The sequence below is a fragment of the Oncorhynchus tshawytscha genome, linkage group LG31 (genome assembly GCF_018296145.1).
Source record: "Oncorhynchus tshawytscha isolate Ot180627B linkage group LG31, Otsh_v2.0, whole genome shotgun sequence".
Classification (NCBI taxonomy): Eukaryota; Metazoa; Chordata; class Actinopteri; order Salmoniformes; family Salmonidae; genus Oncorhynchus; species Oncorhynchus tshawytscha.
Window position 1 is genome coordinate 18,073,324 of NC_056459.1, and position 16,132 is coordinate 18,089,455.

At 41.9% G+C, this 16,132-nt stretch overlaps 1 protein-coding gene across 1 annotated transcript; it reads left to right on the top strand.

Moving 5' to 3' along the window:
• The first annotated feature begins 503 nt into the window (after positions 1-503).
• LOC112229576 lies at positions 504-3,132 on the top strand. Its single transcript, XM_024395504.2, has 5 exons — positions 504-582; positions 1,070-1,089; positions 1,221-1,335; positions 1,519-1,689; positions 1,992-3,132. The coding sequence occupies exons 1-5, from the start codon at positions 580-582 to the stop codon at positions 2,598-2,600; spliced, it is 918 nt and encodes a 305-aa protein (XP_024251272.2). The 5' UTR covers positions 504-579; the 3' UTR covers positions 2,601-3,132.
• The last annotated feature ends 13,000 nt before the right edge of the window (positions 3,133-16,132 follow it).

Consider the following 16,132-nt stretch of genomic DNA (forward strand, 5'->3'; position numbering starts at 1 on the left):
TCCCTTAAATGATGTCACTTGTTAAATCCACTTCAATCAGTGTAGATGAAGGAGAGGAGACAGGTGAAACAATTATTTTCAAGCCTTGAGAGGATTGTGTATGTGTGCCATTCAGAGTGTGAATGGGTGAGATATAAGGTTTCAATGCTGTTGAACGGGTATTTTAGTTGGTGCCAGGTGCACCAGTTTGCGTCAAGAACTATAACACTGCTGTTTTTTTTAATGCTCAACCATTTCTCTTGTGTATCAAGAACGGTGCACCACCCAAATGAAATCCAGACAATTTGACTCATGGTTAATTAAGGTGTCCTTAATTTTTTGTACACTCAGTGTAGTTATTCAATAAAGCTGTATCTCAAACAACATTAACTTACTTATAAGAATTTGTTGTAAGAACTGAACAATCAATTCTATATTAGGCTATAGGACGAAAAGAGTAACCATCAATCAAAAATGAAAAGTTGGAATTTATAGTCCGCACACGTCTTAACCTTGAATTCTTACTGTAAATCACGTGATGGTGACTAAACGACAGTTTGGCTGTTGAGTTTCATTTTCATCTTTGCAACTTCCTCAAAAATGGTGAGTAAGCTTTTTTGCACCGTCTGTTGAGAAGAAAAACGGGACTAAACGGCAAAAATGAACAATTGAACACACTATCTTGTATCCATCTATCGATTTTGCCAAAACACCTCGAAATCCATTCAAGAGTTTTGACGCGCAGGAACGCGCGCACCTAAAAGGCTATAAGGAAACCATATTTCATTTCAGAATTGGTTCAAATTATGTTAGGATCAGGGTTTTAATAAGGTATGGGTCAGTATTATGTTTTGCAGGTCAGAAGTGTCCTAATAGCCTCTGTCCCCGTGCGCAGAAACGTCTATGCAAATATTAGGTGTAGTCTACTATATTTGCTCAGTCCTCTTAAAAACGTAGCTATTTCAGTAAATCATTTGGCTAATTTCAAATTAATATGAACCTTCTAATGAGTTTTCATAATAGCAGTATCAGTTATTGTATAGGCCAAGTGATCTATTTAATGGTTATGACGTCATCTTTCTCATGACAGGACGCTGAACAACAGAAGAAGTAAGCCTTACCATATTCACTATTAACATGAAGTCTTCTTTTGATATTTCAATATATTAAATAATTGCACACTTATTTATTTAATAAAAATCTTGTTCTGTCATAACTGACAAAAAATATATATATTTTAGGGCAGAAGAATTTCTATTGTCTGGAGCAAGTTTTAGGACAAATGCCTTCAGAATCATCAACATAATGATTAAACTATGCAAAGACAAGCCTGGCTGTAAGGTGCATGTGGATGAGGTATGTATGCATTTGAAGGTGTCATTGGATAGTTTATCTTCTTTTCCTGCATAAAACAACCTCAAAAAATATGAATGAATGGATGGATGGATGGATAGAGTCATCCAGAAATTAGGGTTATGCATCCAAAGAGACAATCATTTAATTTGTACTTCTCATAGCAAACCTGTGTTTGTCTCTAAGATTCTCCACAGCATCTTCTTCTTAGGTTTCATTCATAAACCCCAACAATGCACCCCCAACGATATCCTTGGTGAACTTATGCCTGAAATGGAGAGGATTTTCCCGAGACCATTTGAGAATTACACAAGTAAACTGCCCAAACGGACTCCGTTCTCCTCTGTGCTGGATATGGTAAGTGTTGTGTTGATGAATGCTTTTTATTATTATACCGTATTAATTCAACTGAGAAAGGACAAACCTTCAATGACTTCAATGCTATATGCAGCAACAATGTCATACTCGTTTGGACCAGACAGCATCAGATAGATGGCATACCAGTAGAGAGACAGAGGGGTGCTGTTTTACTCGCTTGGATGCTTTCTCCTGTGCGATACTGTACATTCAGCGTCTTGCGAATTGACGGAAAACCCTTTTTTTCTTTTTGGGGATTTTACCTGACCTGTCTTTTGACGTCTGTTGTCATCTACTCCCAGGTGGTCTCCTTGCTTGGACCAGACAGTGAGATCAATATACTGGAGAGACTGAAGGAAATCGCCAATATCATGTCAGAAGCCAAGAGTAAATACCAGTTCACCTCCTCGACCATCTGTGTCTCTCAAAGGAAGGATGTTCAAAGAAGTTACTATGGAGCGTCCATGTCCTGCACGGGGAAGAAAGGACAGATTATGATCGCTGTGTCCTGTCTGTGTACCTGGCACTACAGTGTATCCAATGCCGTGATGACATACAAGCCAGATAAGAACAAGAGAAATAACTTTGATGGCACCATGAAACTACAAGGACATGTAAAGTGCCAGGCTTCCAATGTGAAGAGTGGGGAGGAGATGTCTCCTTGCAGGTCCTGTGGTCATCTTTTTGGTCTGAAGGAACCAAGCAATCAGATGTGGCCCTATGGGAACTGCGCAGAGGCAGAGAGCTTGAGCAAACTGCTCTATGGAGAGGAAGAGATTGTTAAGAATGTAGTACCATCAGTTGATTGCAAAATGCGAGAGCAAGTGGTGAAGGAGGTAAAGGCTCACCTGGAAGAGATGCTCAAAGAGTCAGAATTTCAATGGGATTCTTCCTATTACATTCCACAGTAGATTGTCAGAGAAACGCATGTGCGCACACGCACACACACACTAAGTTTACAGATATACAGATGCACATTCCTACTGTGACACACAGATCCAAAACATATAATCATAGCTTGGTGCGGGGCTAGCAACATGTGATTTGTGTCTGACAGCTAGCATTGAAACATTGCCAAAGCAGTGAACCACTCTGTGCATGTAGTATACAGTATAACTGCTAGGCTATAGCTATCGGCTCTTATCAATGACATCTGTGAGGTAGATGGTTCTTTTAGAAGGGGACCGTTGTTTAGAGTACCTCATGGAGATACCTGAAATTGAATTTAATATTCTAGTCTAGACAAAGCATTTAACATATATATATTTTTAAAGATGATTTTAATTGGAATTTTAAACTTTATTTCTGTATACTCTAGTTATTAATGCACATTTTACTAATCTGTAACAAATTACTAATACTGTAAACATTGGTGTGAATTCATGTCTGGGTTGATTTCTAGCTATGTGAGGAATTCATCTAATAAAGGAACTTAAATTGTAACCATTGTAATGTAGCCTATGTTGTCATTTGTGTGTGTGACAGAGAGATTTTCAGTGCTTACTGTTCTTAGTTTGCAAACGGAAGGGTGAAGAGAGTTGAAATAGCAGAACAAAAAAACAGGATGCTGATAAAGTGAAGTGCAATTATTCATGGTATTGTGTATTGGTATATTGAAGTGAATATACTGTATGTGTGTGGGAAGAGAAATTTCCTAAGATTAATAAAAACATAAGGTTAACAACCTGCATGAATAAATTGCAGTTACTTATATGACACATGGATATGGAAAGACCAAGGGCTTTATTTTCGGCTGCCGCTGAGGTGCAAGTGTCAAACGCACTTTAGTTTGCTATTTTATCAAGTAAAAACTGGCGCACTGGCATTTTCCACCCTTTTCGCCAGGTTTGGCAATTTTCCTCCCTCAGTCTCCCCTATTCTGCTCCTCCATCTCTGTACCTCTCCCTCTTTTCTTCTTCCCTCTCTACCCTCATACTCCCTACCTCTCTCCCTCTTCCTCCATCTCTCCACCTCTCACTTTCTCCCTCCGTAACTCCTCCCCCATGTCAAAGAACAGTCAGAAATAATTCTAGTTTATATAAAGAACTGAAGTTGAGGGTCTGTTAGACCCTTTTTACTTTCTCTATTTGTATGTTCTCCTTTCCCTCTCTCTTGATCTTGAGGTAGAGATCATATGATGGGACTCCAGCTGATTGGAGACGCATAGTCACACACGCATACACACACACGCGCATACACACGGTGCTCAAACTCAGTTTCTATTCCAAAAAAAGGATTGAGCCCATACCATGCCTCAGTGATGGCAAACACAAAGCTCAATGTGTCTGTGTCTGCCTCTCTGTTGTGGCATCCTAGGAAAGGGAATTTCCCGTTGAAGTAGAGGAGAGTGCTGATTGACTGAGCTATCTGGGGGCTCACCAATGGAGTTATGCCATTGGCCATTTGCTAGATTGGCCTGATACTGACACCCCGCCTCAGCACCCTTCCCCCTCTCCCTCTCTCTACTTTCTCCACCCTCCTATTCACTGTTCTCTTCTCCCATTCCATCTCTCCCATACAATTTTTCCAGAAACGACAATGATCTACCAAGTATAAACCAGTCTTCTATCCCAGTAACAGTCACTAGAAATAGGAACGCTTGGTGAAAACTATACTGTATAGAGAATAAGAGGGAAGAAACAAAACTACACTACCCTAGTAAAAACATCCTATAGGACTAGTAATTTATAGGACGAGTGATATTTTTTCAATAGGATCCTATATAATTCTCACAATCCTATAGGATTTGTGTCACCTGTATCAGAATCCTATTGGAATTCTACTGGAGTGTGTTTTTTCCTATTGGGAATCAAAAGTAGTCATATTAAACCCTAGGATTTTGTATCAACGCTATCAGAATTGGACTACTTATTTTCCAATGTGAAATCAAAAGTAATCCCATTTGAACCTCTTTAACTTTTAACTTTTATTCATTTTTTTTTCAACAGTACATAACATGCACATACAAACACTCAACAACATCAACAACATTCCAATTGCCCAGACCCACCTGCTCACATCTCCCATCTCCAGCACCCATCACTCTCCGCCACATGGCCTCAAACTGCACCATTTTATTTCTCTCCATCGACCATGCACTTTCAACATTTAGATAATAAAGCATTTGACCTTTCCATTGTGGAGGATGGAGGATTGGTTGATTTCCAGTTTTTAAGTATGTTTTTCCTGCTGATTGATGAGAAGAGTATCGTCCAGCCCATCAAAGTTGCCCATCCCTGCTCTAGGTCTCTGCGTGACCTTTCAAAGTCACTGCAACCTCATATGCCATGTCTTGAAAGATGCAGACAGGCAGACAGACAGATTAAAAGTACATTTATTCTATAGGTCCAAACTCCACTATGGCCAAGACCAAAGAGCTGTCAAAGGACACCAGAAACAAAATTGTAGACCTGCACCAGGCTGGGAAGACTGAATCTGCAATAGGTAAGCAGCTTGGTTTGAAGAAATCAACTGTGGGAGCAAATATTAGGAAATGGAAGACATACAAGACCACTGAAAATCTCCCTCGATTTGGGGCTCCACGCAAGATCTCACACCGTGGGGTCAAAATGATCACAAGAATGGTGAGCAAAAATCTCAGAACCACACGGGGGGACCTAGTGAATGACCTGCAGAGAGCTGGGACCAAAGTAACAAAGCCTACCATCAGTAAACACACTACGCCGCCAGGGACTCAAATCCTGCAGTGCCAGACGTGTCCCCCTGCTTAAGCCAGTACATGTCCAGGCCCATTTGAAGTTTGCTAGAGAGCATTTGTACGATCCAGAAGAAGATTGGGAGAATGTCATATGGTCAGATGAAACCAAAATATAACTTTTTGGTAAAAACTGAACTTGTCGTGTTTGGAGGACAAAGAATGCTGAGTTGCATCCAAAGAACACCATGCCTACTGTGAAGAATGGGGGTGGAAACATAATGCTTTGGGGCTGTTTTTCTGCAAAGGGACCAGAACGACTGATCCGTGTAAAGGAAAGAATGAATGGGGCCATGTATCGTGAGATTTTGAGTGAAAACCTCCTTCCATCAGCAAGGGCATTGAAGATGAAACGTGGCTGGGTCTTTCAGCATGACAATGATCCCAAACACACCGCCCGGGCAACGAAGGAGTGGCTTCGTAAGAAGCATTTCAAGGTCCTGGAGTGGCCTAGCCAGTCTCCAGATCTCAAACCCATAGAAAATCTTTGGAGGGAGTTGAAAGTCCGTGTTTCCCAGCAACAGCCCCAAGACATCACTGCTCTAGAGGAGATCTGCATGGAGGAATGGGCCAAAATACCAGCAACAGTGTGTGAAAACCTTGTGAAGACAGAAAACGTTTGACCTCTGTCATTGCCAACAAAGGGTATATAACAAAGTATTGAGATAAACTTTTGTTATTGACCAAATACTTATTTTCCACCATAATTTGCTAATAAATTCATTAAAAATCCTACAATGTGATTTTCTGGATTTTTTTCTCATTTTGTCTGTCATAGTTGAAGTGTACCTATGATGAAAATTACAGGCCTCTCTCATCTTTTTAAGTGGGAGAACTTGCACAATTGGTGGCTGACTAAATACTTTTTTGCCCCACTGTAGTTATCATTTGGTAGAGGGTGTAAAAGAGCCTGGCTGATTTTCTTTTGTGGCTGGCAGTTGGCATGAACCAATTTATCCTCGTAAATTGCGACCTCTCCTATAAACAATAAGTGGTGGATTTTTAAATTCAGCCGGCAAAGCTGGGTCCGATGATAAGATATGCCAGTGTTTCTTGACCACACCTCCCACTTTTCGCGAGTTCAAAGTATATGTGGTTGTGAACATTATGGATTGTTCGTTAGCGGGTCTTTTTTGTAGCAGTTCATCTCATGTTTTTCCCTAATGCCAAATTAAGAGCTTCATCCACACATTGTGGCGAATAGCCTCTTCTTAGAAACCTAATGCTCATCTCCGCTGCTTTTTCTAGATAATCCTCTGTGGAGTGGCATATACGGCGCAGTCTGAAAAACTGGCTTCTTGGAAGTCCTCTTTTTAATGGCTCGGGATGGAAGCTGTCCCCCTGTAAAAGAGTATTTCTGTCCGTTTCTTTTCTATACAGAGTTGTAAACGGGGTTCCATTTGATTTCTCAATCCACATATCGAGGTAAATGAACACGTTGAGTGTCACATTCAACAGTGAATTTGAGATTGGGGTCAATGTCATTGAGTAGTGCCATAAAATCTGACAACTCTTTTTCAGTTCCTTCCCATATGCAAAAAATGTCGTTAATATATTGATACAGCTTCAGGACTTTATTCAAAAATGGATTTTCGTTTTCATTATTAACAAAACGTTCTTCACAAAGACCTGCATAAAAGTTAGCATAACTCGGAGCGAATGTGGAACCCATCGATGTTCCATTCGTTTGGAGGTAGTATTCATCATCAAACCTAAAATAGTTATACGTCAAAACATATTCGGCTCTAGAATAAAGTTTGTTGGTGGATATTCATTGGTATCTCTGTCTCCCAAATAGTGTGCTAGTGCTGCCAGCCACCCCACATGGGGAATGCTGGTATATACGTAGATTCTCGACATCTAATGTGACCAAAATAGTCTTATTTTAAACCCGCTATTGGTGAGATCTTGTTTATGAAGTCTATAGAGTCTTTTACATATGATGGAAATGCTTACACATGACTTTTAATAAAAGAGTACAAAGTTTGACAATGGCTCTAGCATTGAGCCTGTTCCTGCAACCACTGGTCTGCCTGGATAATTGCCTTGTTGTTTTTTAGGTTTGTGTAATTTTGGTAAAATGTACAGGCATGAACGTATGGCACATTTGCAGCAAATATATTCATATTCAGGTTTTGAGATCAGGTTGTTTAATAGGGCTCCAGATTAGAGCATATTTCCCTTTGGAACACCTGTGTGGGATCAACACTCCGTTTTCTATAGAAACGTTCATTACTGAGTCTCTGAATTTCTTTATATTTTTCATCGTCTAAACAACCTCTGCACCCCCTTTGTCTGCAGGTTTAATAACCAAAGATGAATCTTTCACTAATTCCTTAAGTGCCTGTTCTTCTGTTCTAGTGAGATTCTTCTGAATATGGTTTGTTTGTCTCATATATACTGACATGGATTCTTGTTCGACTAACCTACAACGGGTATTAATCGAGGACTTGTTAACCATGGGCCACACAAGCTCACAGAACGGGACCGCTGAAGTGCATAGAAATCATCTGTCCTCACTACCGAGCTCCAAGCTGCCTTTGGAAGCAACGTCAGCATAATAACTGTTTGTCGGGAGATTCATGAACGCTACCTGCCCCAATTAATAGTGCCAACTGTACATTTTGGTGGAGGAGGAATAATGGTCTGGATCTGTTTTTCATGGGTTGGGCCCCTTAGTTCCATTAAAGGGGTATCTTAAGTCTACAGCATACAATGACATTCTAGAAGATTCTGGGCTTCGAACTCTGTGGCAACAGTTTGGGGAAGGCCCTTTCCTGTTTCAGCATGACAATGCCCCCATGCACAAAGCAAGGTCCATGCAAAAATGGAGACCTGACTTCAACCCCATTGAACATCTTTGGAATGAATTGGAATGCTGACTGCGAGCTAGGCCTTATTGGCCAACATCAGTGCCTGACCTCACTAATGCTGTCATGGCTGAATGGAAGCAAGTCCCCACAGCAAGGTTCTGACATCTCGTGGAAAGTCTTTCCAGAAGAGTGGCGGCTGTTATAGCAGCAAAGGTGGGGACCAACTCCCTATTAATGCCAATGATTTTTGAATGAGATGTTTGACTTGCAGATGTCCACTTACTTCTCGTTGTGTAGTGTAGCTATTAGCAAAGTCACTGTCAAGGGGGGCAGAATGGGATTCAATCAAAATAATTTATTGCAGGATTAATTATGTTAGTAACCAAATATCAACAGTCTGCTAAAGCTCCTTTGACATGATGCTCTTGTTTGTCTCCCTGCCAGGCTTCTTGTTTGCCTCCCTGCCAGCAGACTCTGTTTCTCAACCCTCAGCCTCTCTGACAGACTGTCTCCACCATGCGCCAAATACTCAGACTGTTCACAGCCAGTAACGTATGTGTGAAACAGTGGACAGGCAGGCCAGCCCTGAAAAGCATGGTGCTGAGGTCGTCATTTTAGGTAGGTTTTTGATGCATATTTACTTGTACATTTAAATTGAATTGTTATCCAATATAATTAGGGGTTCAACAGCGAAGCTGGGTGAAATCCTATTGTATTTGTTGGCATTCATTATGGCTTCAAGCAACAAAGCTGGTGAAACCCTATTGTATTTCTTCTGGTTCATTATTAAAATACTCGTTCTTCTTACGAGCAAAATTAACATACAAATTCCTGTGAGATGGTAAGGCCGCCAGTAGTTGACACCCTCTCATGCAATGCTTTGCCAATTGGCCACAAGGTGGCACTAATAATAGGCGATTTGAAATTGCAAACTTTGAAAGGTCACGCAGAGACCTAGAGCAGGGATGGGCAACTTTGATGGGGTTGGGGGTCAAAAGAAATCTGAACTCATCATGAGGGTCCACAGTTGCTCGCAGGTCTGCATACACACATCCATACCCACACCCACATAGCAAGCAAAACATTTTAGTGGTCCTCTCTTGATAGTGGATAAAATTGTACGTTTTACAGTTAATTTCATGCAGTTCTACTCATTTTGCCATGGGGCTGCGAGGAACATTTGCTGTTTTACAGCTAACTTCCTGCAATTCTACACATTTTGCCATAGGGTGGAGAGAAATTTTTAAATTTTTTTAATGATATTTGAGTGACACTGAGTAACAAAGGGTGCCTCCCGGCCGGTAATTCACCTATGATAACTAACTTAGCAATCTAAAAAATGTTAGCTGACATGGGACTAACTATCAGTGGCTAACATAACAAGAAAAAACTTCTGATGCACAGCCAAATTTCTAAATTGCGTCTTGTGTATTCTACTATTTTAACTCGCAACAATAAATTGAGATGCTTTTCCTACACTGCAGTCCAACTCATCCCAAACCATCTCAATTGGGTTGAGGTTGGGTGATTGTGGAGGCAAGGTCATCTGATGCAGCACTCCATCACTCTCCTTTGTCAAATAGCCCTTAAACATCCTGGAGGTGTGTTTTGGGTCATTGTCCTGTTGAAAAACAAATTTTAGTCCCATACGGCAAACCAGATGGGATGGCTTATCTCTGCAGATTTCTGTGGTAGCCATGCAGTTTAATTGTGCCTTGAATTCTAAATAAATCACTGACAGTGTCACCAGCAAAGCACCCACATACCTCCTCCATGCTTCATGGTGGGAACCACACATGCAGAGATCATCCGTTCACCTACTCACAAAGACACAGTGGTTAGAACCAAAAATCTATCATTTGGACTCATTAGACCAAAGGACAGATTACCACCGGTCTAATGTCCATTGCTCGTGTTTCTTGGCCTAAGAAAGTCTCTTCTTATTATTGGTGTCCTTTAGCAGTGGTTCCTTTTCAGCAATTCGACCATGAAGGCCTGATTCACGCAGTCTCCTCTGAACATTTGATGTTGAGATGTCTGTTATTTGAACTCTGTGAAGCATTTATTTGGGCTGCAATTTCTGAAGCTGATGGTTTTTGCGACTGCACTTGAAGAAACTTTAAAAGTTCTTGAAATTTTCCTGATTGACTGAGTTTCATATGTTAAAGTAATGATGGACTGTCGTTTCTCTGCTTATTTGAGCTGTTCTTGCCATAATATTTTTTACCAAATAGGGCTTCTGTATTAACACATTTTTTTGGTTACTACATGATTCCATATGTTATTTCATAGTTTTGATGTCTTCACGATTATTCTACAATGTAAAAATAAAGTAAAACCTTTGAATGAGTAGGTATGTCCAAACTTTTGACTGGTTCTGTAAATAGTAATTACACTACCAAAGATATGTGGACACCTGATCGTCGAGCATCTCATTCCAAAACCATGGGCATTAATATGGAGTTGGGTCCCCCCTTTGCTGCTATAACAGCCCCCAGGTTAACTGCCTGTTCAGGGGCAGAATGACAGATTTGTACCTTGTCAGCTCAGGGATTAGAACTTGCAACCTTTCGGTTACTAGTCCAACGCTCTAACCACTAGGCTACCCTGCCGCCCGAACCATGAAAAGCAGCCCCAAACCATAATTCAAACCACCAAACTTTACAGTTGGCACTATTCATTGAGGCAGGTAGCGTTCTCCTGGCTTTCCCAAAACCAGATTTGTCCGACGGACTGCCAGATGGTGAAGCGTAATTAATTCATAAGATCAACCATGATGGCTTTTCCACCATTTTGAATTTTGTAATTTAGATGCTTTTCACATCTCCTCCAGAACCACAGGGCTGATCTGAATGGCACGACAATGGGCCTCAGGATTTTGTCATAGTATCTCTGTGCATTCAAATTGCATTCATAAAATGCGTTCATTGTCCATAGCTTATGCCTGTCGGCCCATACCATAACCCCACCGCCACCATGGGGCACTCTGTTCATAATGTTGACATCAGCAAACCGCTCGTCCACACAATGCCATACACGTGGTCTGCAGTTGTGAGACAGGTTGGACGTGCTGCCGAATTCTCTAAAACAACGTTGGAGGTGGCTTATGGTAGAGAAATTAACATTAAATAATCAGCATGCCAATTCCACTCTCCTTCAAAACTTGATACATCTGTGGCATTGTGTTGTGACACAACTGCTCATTTTAGAGGCCTTTTATTGTCTCCAGCACAAGGTGCACCTGTGTAATGATCATGCTGTTTAATCAACTTCTTGATATGCCACACCTGTCAGGTGGATGGATTATCTTGGTAAAGGAGAAATGTTCACATACCTGTGTTACGGATACAAGTATCCGTGAAAATCATCACTCCCCAATCAGTCAACAATCAATCATCAATCAGAAGACACACCTCCTCCTGTTTCCTACCCTATCACAGTTCCTTTCCCTTGGTTTAAAAACCCCAACAGTTGTTTGCTCTAGAGCTCAATCTCTCTGTAAATGCCATGTATGTAGATCTCTGTGTTTCACTCTCTCTTTGTGTCTTAACCTCTCTTTTGTTTGAGCACCTCCAAATCACTTTGTCATCTCCTGTGAGTATTGTTTTTGGTTATGGTGTTTGTTTGATTGCTGGTGGGAAAAGGGGAAACCAAGACAAGTCGCCCATGGGCATACACTACCCGTAGGTAGACTTAGTTAAAAACACTAGTTAGAACTGGGCGGACCACCCACTGTATTTTTGGTTAGTTAGCTGTTGTTAAAATAGGCTAGTCTAGCTTAGGGGTGTTTTGGATGCTTATTGTTTCTTTCCTTGGGTCCAGCTCAGCCCCTTTTCCTGCTCCCCCATTACCGTGTGTTTTACAATAAACCCGGAGTTTGACGGTATAATTTCAGTTGTCGTGGTTATTTCGTTCACACTTTTACTTTGTCACAAATATAATTTGCATGAGTTATGTTACGGGTCTCATTACCATCCCCCCCTAGACTGTCGGGCCAAAAGGGATTCGTAACATAAGTGGGGGCTCATCCGGGATCTGTCATAACTGACACCCATGCCGCTCATGTAGATTGTTGTAGTGGTATAGTTCAGTGTTGAGCGTCATAGCTGAAGTAGCATTAGTGTTTGCTATTTTCTTTGGCTCTTGTGAAGTAGTTTAAGATGGCTACTTTTGATTTGAAATCCTTTTTGGATAACCCTTCGTGGGAGGTTTTAGGCGAGAGACTTTCCAGTTGGAGATGTGTAAAATTGAGGCAGAACGAGAACAGCGGCATTTAGATTTGGAGATGTGTAAAATTGAGGCAGAAAGAGAACGAGAACAGCGGCAGATGACGTTTAAAATGCGCCAGATGGAACTGGAGGCAGAGACAGCGAGGCTAGCCTCCGGGATGCCTCTTCGTGCCAAGCCGCCAACAGGTGTTGCTCTAATTCGTACGATTGTGAGGTCTGCAACAAAACAGGTGCCTCAGGGTAACTGCAGTTTGAAAGTCTCAGTCCCCGACCGCAGTTATGAACCATTCATTTTCGAGGGGTTTGTGTCCCTAACGAATGATGAAGCGTCTCAGCGACCGGTTAAAATCCTTCGAGATACTGGTGCGGCGCAGTCGTTTATATTGTCTGATGTGTTGCCCTTATCTGACGATACATACTGTGGTTCCAGTGTGTTAGTGCAGGGTATTGAAATGGGTTTTGTCCCAGTGCCATTGCACTTTGTGAAAGTACACTCTGAGTTAATCAGTGGAATATTCAGAGTGGGGGTACATCCTATGTTGCCAGTGAAAGGTGTGACCTTTATAATGGGTAACGATATTGCCGGAGGAAAGGTAGTACCCGTATTGGAAGTATTGGATAAAAGTGACCACTCTCTCTCGAATGAGTTGGCACAGAGTTATCCACATGTGTTCCCCGCTTGTGCTGTCACTTGTGCTCAGTCACGACAAGAGGGTGACGTGATAGATTTGTCAAACACTGTTCTGTTCAAAGAGGATGATCAAGAGGATGGATTGTGTGATACCTCTGAGAAGCTGATCACCTCTGACAAACAGCCCAGGAAAGAATCAAAGAACGTTGAACTTATTGCTGAGGCAATACAGTTACCAGTCACTCGTGAGCAGCTGATTGCTAACCAAAAGGTTGATGACAAGCTTTGCTAAATGTTTTTCTAGTGTTGTCTCATTGGAAGATGTAAAGATGAAGAACATGGCTTATTTCATTGATGGTAATCTCCTCATGCGTAAATGGAAATCCCATGTTGACGCGGGTGGAGATTGGAATGCTGTTTACCAAATCGTGATTCCTACAGCCTTTCGACAAAATGTGTTATCCCTTGCTCATGATCACCAGTGGTCTGGTCATTTAGGAATCACCAAGACTTATGATCGGATCCTTCGACATTTCTTTTGGCCGGGTTTAAAACAAGATGTGGCTCAGTTTTGTCGGACATGCCACACATGTCAGATAACAGGAAAACCAAATCGGGTTATTCCTCCCGCTCCTCTTGTCCCATACCTGTCATAGGTGAACCATTCGAGCATGTGGTGGTTGATTGTGTCGGACCGTTGCCGAAGACAAAATCGGGTAACCAGTTTTTGTTAACGATAATGTGTATGGCTACAAGATACCCCGAGGCCATTCCTCTGAGAAGGATTACAGCCCCGGTAGTGAGTAAAGCCTTAATAAAATTCTTCACGACATTCGGGTTACCTAAGGTGGTACAAAGCGATCAAGGTACCAATTTCCTATCCAAGCTCTTCAAGCAGGTGTTAAAATCCTTGTCAATTACGCACCGTGTGTCACGCGCATATCACCCAGAGTCTCAGGGTCCGCTTGAAAGATGGCATCAGACACTGAAGTCTATGCTACGTAAATATTGTTTGGAATCTGAGAAAGATTGGGATGAGGGAGTTCCTCTAGTTTTGTTTGCTGCTCGTGAAACTGTGCAGGAGTCCCTAGGTTTCAGCCCGGCTGAACTAGTGTTTGGTCATACAGTGAGAGAACCAATGAAAGTCCTTAAAGAACAGTTCTTGTCCCAAGAGTTGTGTACAGGAGACGAGAATGTGTTGGACTACGTTAGTCGCTTTCGTGAGCGCCTACACCAAGCTTGTGCTCTCGCAAAGGAAGCTCTGTCTTCCTCACAGAGAAGCATGACAAGACACTATGATAAAGAGGCTGTTTCTCGTCCACTACAGCCAGGTGACCAAGTACTGGTGTTATTACCTGTTCCAGGATCTTCACTGTCAGCTCGTTTCTCTGGTCCTTATTTGATTGAAAAGAAAATAAGTGAAACTATGTGCTTCAAACTCCTGATAGACAACGCCAATCTCGTGTGTGTCACATTAACATGTTGAAAGCTTATCACACCCGACCCATCACACAGTTAGATAGTTCAAAAACAGAGGAAGGTACTGCTGTCTCCTCTGTTACTACTGCTATCATAGTGGACTGTCATGATGATGATGATGATGATGGATTGGAGTTGCGCAACACTCAACAGCAGTGTGTTAGATTGCCCAACTCAGAAATGCTGCTGTCTATCCAGTCCGGTCTGGTTCATTTAACGGATGGACAGCCTAATGATATTGTGAGGCTACTACACAGTTTTCCATGTCTCTTTAATGACGTTCCTACTCGCACAAATGTGTTGGAACATGACATTAATGTTGGAAATGCTACACCTATCAAGCAACACCCATATCGTATCAACGCTTCCAAGAGGAAGATAATGAGGGATGAGGTGAAATATTTGTTGGAGAATGACCTGGCTACGCCAAGTTCCAGCCCTTGGAGTTCTCCTTGCATTTTGGTTCCTAAACCTGATGGTACGTCCAGGTTATGTACGGATTATCGAAAGGTAAATTCTGTCACAATGCCAGATTCGTTCCCGTTACCCAGACTGGACGACTGTATCGACACTATTGGTGCTGCTAAGTATGTAACTAAGTTGGACCTCTTAAAGGTTACTGGCAGGTTCCGTTAACTTCACGTGCTTCTGAGATTTCTGCCTTTGTGACCCCAGACAACTTCCTACAGTACTCAGTCATGGCTTTTGGGATGCGAAATGCACCAGCCACTTTCCAACGACTGGTTAACTCCGTATTAGCTGGCGTTCCTAATTGTAGTGCATACCTTGATGACCTAGTGATTTATTCGTCTGAGTGGTCAGATCATGTTGACTCGCTAAGGGTAGTATGTGAACGGTTGGCAGCTGCTTCTCTAACCCTGAACTTGGCAAAGTGCGAGTTTGGGAAGGCTACTGTTACCTATCTCGGTAAAGAGGTTGGCCATGGACAGGTGCGCCCTGTTGATGCCAAGGTCTTGGCTATAACTGCATTCCCTGCACCTACCACCAGACGAGAGCTACGCCACTTTTTAGGGATGGTTGGCTACTACCGTAGCTTCTGTAAAAATTTCTCTGCGGTAGTTGCTAGATCTCTGCGGTAGTGGCTAGATCATTTGTGGTCCCCTGATTGTAAGAGAGCTTTTGAATCAGCGAAAGCACTCTTATGTAGTACACCTGTACTTGCTGCTCCAGATTTTGAACAACCGTTCAAACTTGAGGTAGATGCTAGTGCCAGAGGTGCTGGTGCTGTTCTACTGCAGCAGGACAAGAGTGGAGTGGATCATCCGGTTTGTTATTTTTCACATAAATTTAATAAATGTCAAACTATGCGACAATAGAACAAGAAGCTCTTGCTTGTTGGCTCTGCAATACTTTGAAGTATACATTGGTTCCAGTGCCCTACCAGTGATTGTGTATACTGACCATAACCCCTTAGTTTTTCTCCACCGAATGTACAACCAGAACCAGCGCCTTATGCGTTGGGCGCTGATTGTACAAAATTATAATTTGGAGATCCATCACAAAAAGGGTTCAGATAATGTGTTGGCAGATGCTTTGTCTCGTGTGTAATAATTGT